General features: G+C 43.3%; 1 protein-coding gene across 1 annotated transcript; it reads right to left on the minus strand.

Annotated features, from left to right (window-relative positions):
• Positions 1 to 817: 817 nt before the first annotated feature.
• COCCADRAFT_113643 (uncharacterized protein) lies at positions 818 to 1,459 on the minus strand (the record flags this gene model as incomplete). Its single annotated transcript, XM_007720819.1, has 1 exon — positions 818 to 1,459. The coding sequence occupies one exon, from the start codon at positions 1,457 to 1,459 to the stop codon at positions 818 to 820; it is 642 nt and encodes a 213-aa protein (XP_007719009.1).
• Between the last annotated feature and the right edge of the window lie 768 nt (positions 1,460 to 2,227).

Below are 2,227 nucleotides of genomic sequence, written 5' to 3' on the forward strand. Positions count from 1 at the left end.
TAAATCGATTTCTCGCGACGTGTTACCCCTATATCCGATAGAAAATTGACGAGTTTCGATGAAAAATTTCTGCTTAAAAGTTGGTGTGTGTGATAGGTGCCGTAAGACTTGCTGCGAGTTGTGTATCCGATGGGACACGGGTCTTGCGGCAATAGGCCGGTCAATATGTCGTTCTATAATCGTGTAAAAGGAGAGTGTGCTAACATGACCATTGTTTATTCAGCTAACTTCTGTGGCGTTGTGTTGTCTGTTCGGTCGCTCAAGGCTTGAGAACACATTTGCAACGAGTCAAGGAAGATGAATTGACAGACGGAATGCGGCTCTCGAAGTGCTGTCGCGACCAACCGCGAATGCCCATACTGCTGTTTGAACATGCCGGAGTGCGATGCGGCTTACAGCTAGGCCCACGTATCGGCGACTTCATCATTTAGTATACGCACTGGTAAGCGAAACCCATCGAATCAATTCTGTAATTTTAATACAGTAACGACTATAGGATACTACTATATAGTTAAATCAGATAGACGAACATACTTGAAACCATTATAGAAGAAGGCACGATCGATTACTGGGGATAGGGTTAAGTAGTATAGTGGTATGTTATTTGTAGCACGAATGTACATGCCAAGCGACACTCACTAAAGAGCAGCGAAGCTAATCTAACATAGGTCCCGACAGGAGATTACTCTCAGAGACTGTCTGAGATCATCAATGATAGTGTTGGTGTGATATTCACAATCACAATTGAATAAAGTTGACGTGGAACGAGGGTTGATTCGTGATTCTGTGAGCATATTACAACATTCTAATGCTAGTACTAACATTGCACCTTATCATATCCAGTTGTACAGCCCGAGTTGTAATACTGGTCCACAGGCGTCGTCTGGCCACCAATTACATACCCCGATGAACATGAAGTTCCAAATTGCCCACAAGATTGGCAGTTCTCACCCCAGAACCAACCCCAGGCAACTAACGGCTCAAACCAAACCTGGACTACGCTGTTCTTTGATACTGAACATTGCACATGAGTAGCTTTGGACCAACTATCCGTGATAGTCAGGCCAACAGTAGCCCCTAGTACGTCTTTGATAACGTTCCACTCCAAAGAGATTGACTCTGAGATTGAGAAGATGAAGGAAACGTCTATCGTTAAAGAACCTCCAGACTCTGAGTCCCCTGTATAAAGGCAACGAGGATTGGACTCAGCTGGCCGCCAGTTGGTATACCAATGTCCACTTTGAGGAACCCAGACATGTTGGTAACTATGGCAAAATGGGCCGTCTCCTCGCTTGGAAAGAGGTGATACAGATGCCATGCTGATGAATCTCTTCGTATCCTGAACGTAGATGGTGTGGTTTTTTCCTGCGTTGTTTGCAAAGTACATGTCAAGGCCGGTAGAATAAATGATTTGATCAGCCGGAAAATTCGCCAATATGTTGATGTGTGCATCTTCCATAGTGCTGTTTAGTTTAGGCAAAGACGGATTTGCAGTCATGTTGCGTGGCTGCACAATGGGCCTGTAGTCCACCACAGAAGCGGTGCAGGCGCCAAAGAAGAGAGCGAAACCTTTCAGATACATCGTGATAAATCTTCTTTTTTCTGTTTACTAATTGTTAGACTTGAAATGCTCAATAGAAACTTAGCATGTTATTTCGTTGCTTTTGCAGAGAGCACTTACAATTGCCTTGTAAATTTTCCTTGTTCTGAGCTCTAGTTCATATCAGTGAGAGATAGGCTGGTTTACATATTCAGACGTCCACTGACAAATAAACTTAATTTAGCATCTCTAGCTCAGTGTCTTGCTATGTAACAATGATACCAGTAACCTTGAATCACCGTCTGAGTCCGCCCGCTGACTTACACTAATCACTTCATGAAGCAACAGATTATTAGCGAAATTGTACACAATAGACCAGGTAAGCACTAGATATAGATTTTTTTGCTGGCGCTACGCTAACAAAACGGAGCTCCAGCTGGTGGCGCCAAAACGACGTTATACCGAAAATAACGCCATTTGTATCTCCGTTTTTATCACGGTAGTCTGAAATAGAGGGTAACACTCAGGGATCCATTAGGTACCTCTCGCGCTGAGCAGTCCTAGTTACCCATATAGAGTATGTTAATCTTGTCTAAGATTAAGGATATCTCTCTATTATTATTATTATTATTATTCTAGTTTAACGTCCTGTGTCAGCCGGTGGGCTATATAAGACGTGTAGGCTAG

This window comes from Bipolaris zeicola (genome assembly GCF_000523435.1).
Source record: "Bipolaris zeicola 26-R-13 unplaced genomic scaffold scaffold_676, whole genome shotgun sequence".
NCBI classification, from domain to species: domain Eukaryota; kingdom Fungi; phylum Ascomycota; class Dothideomycetes; order Pleosporales; family Pleosporaceae; genus Bipolaris; species Bipolaris zeicola.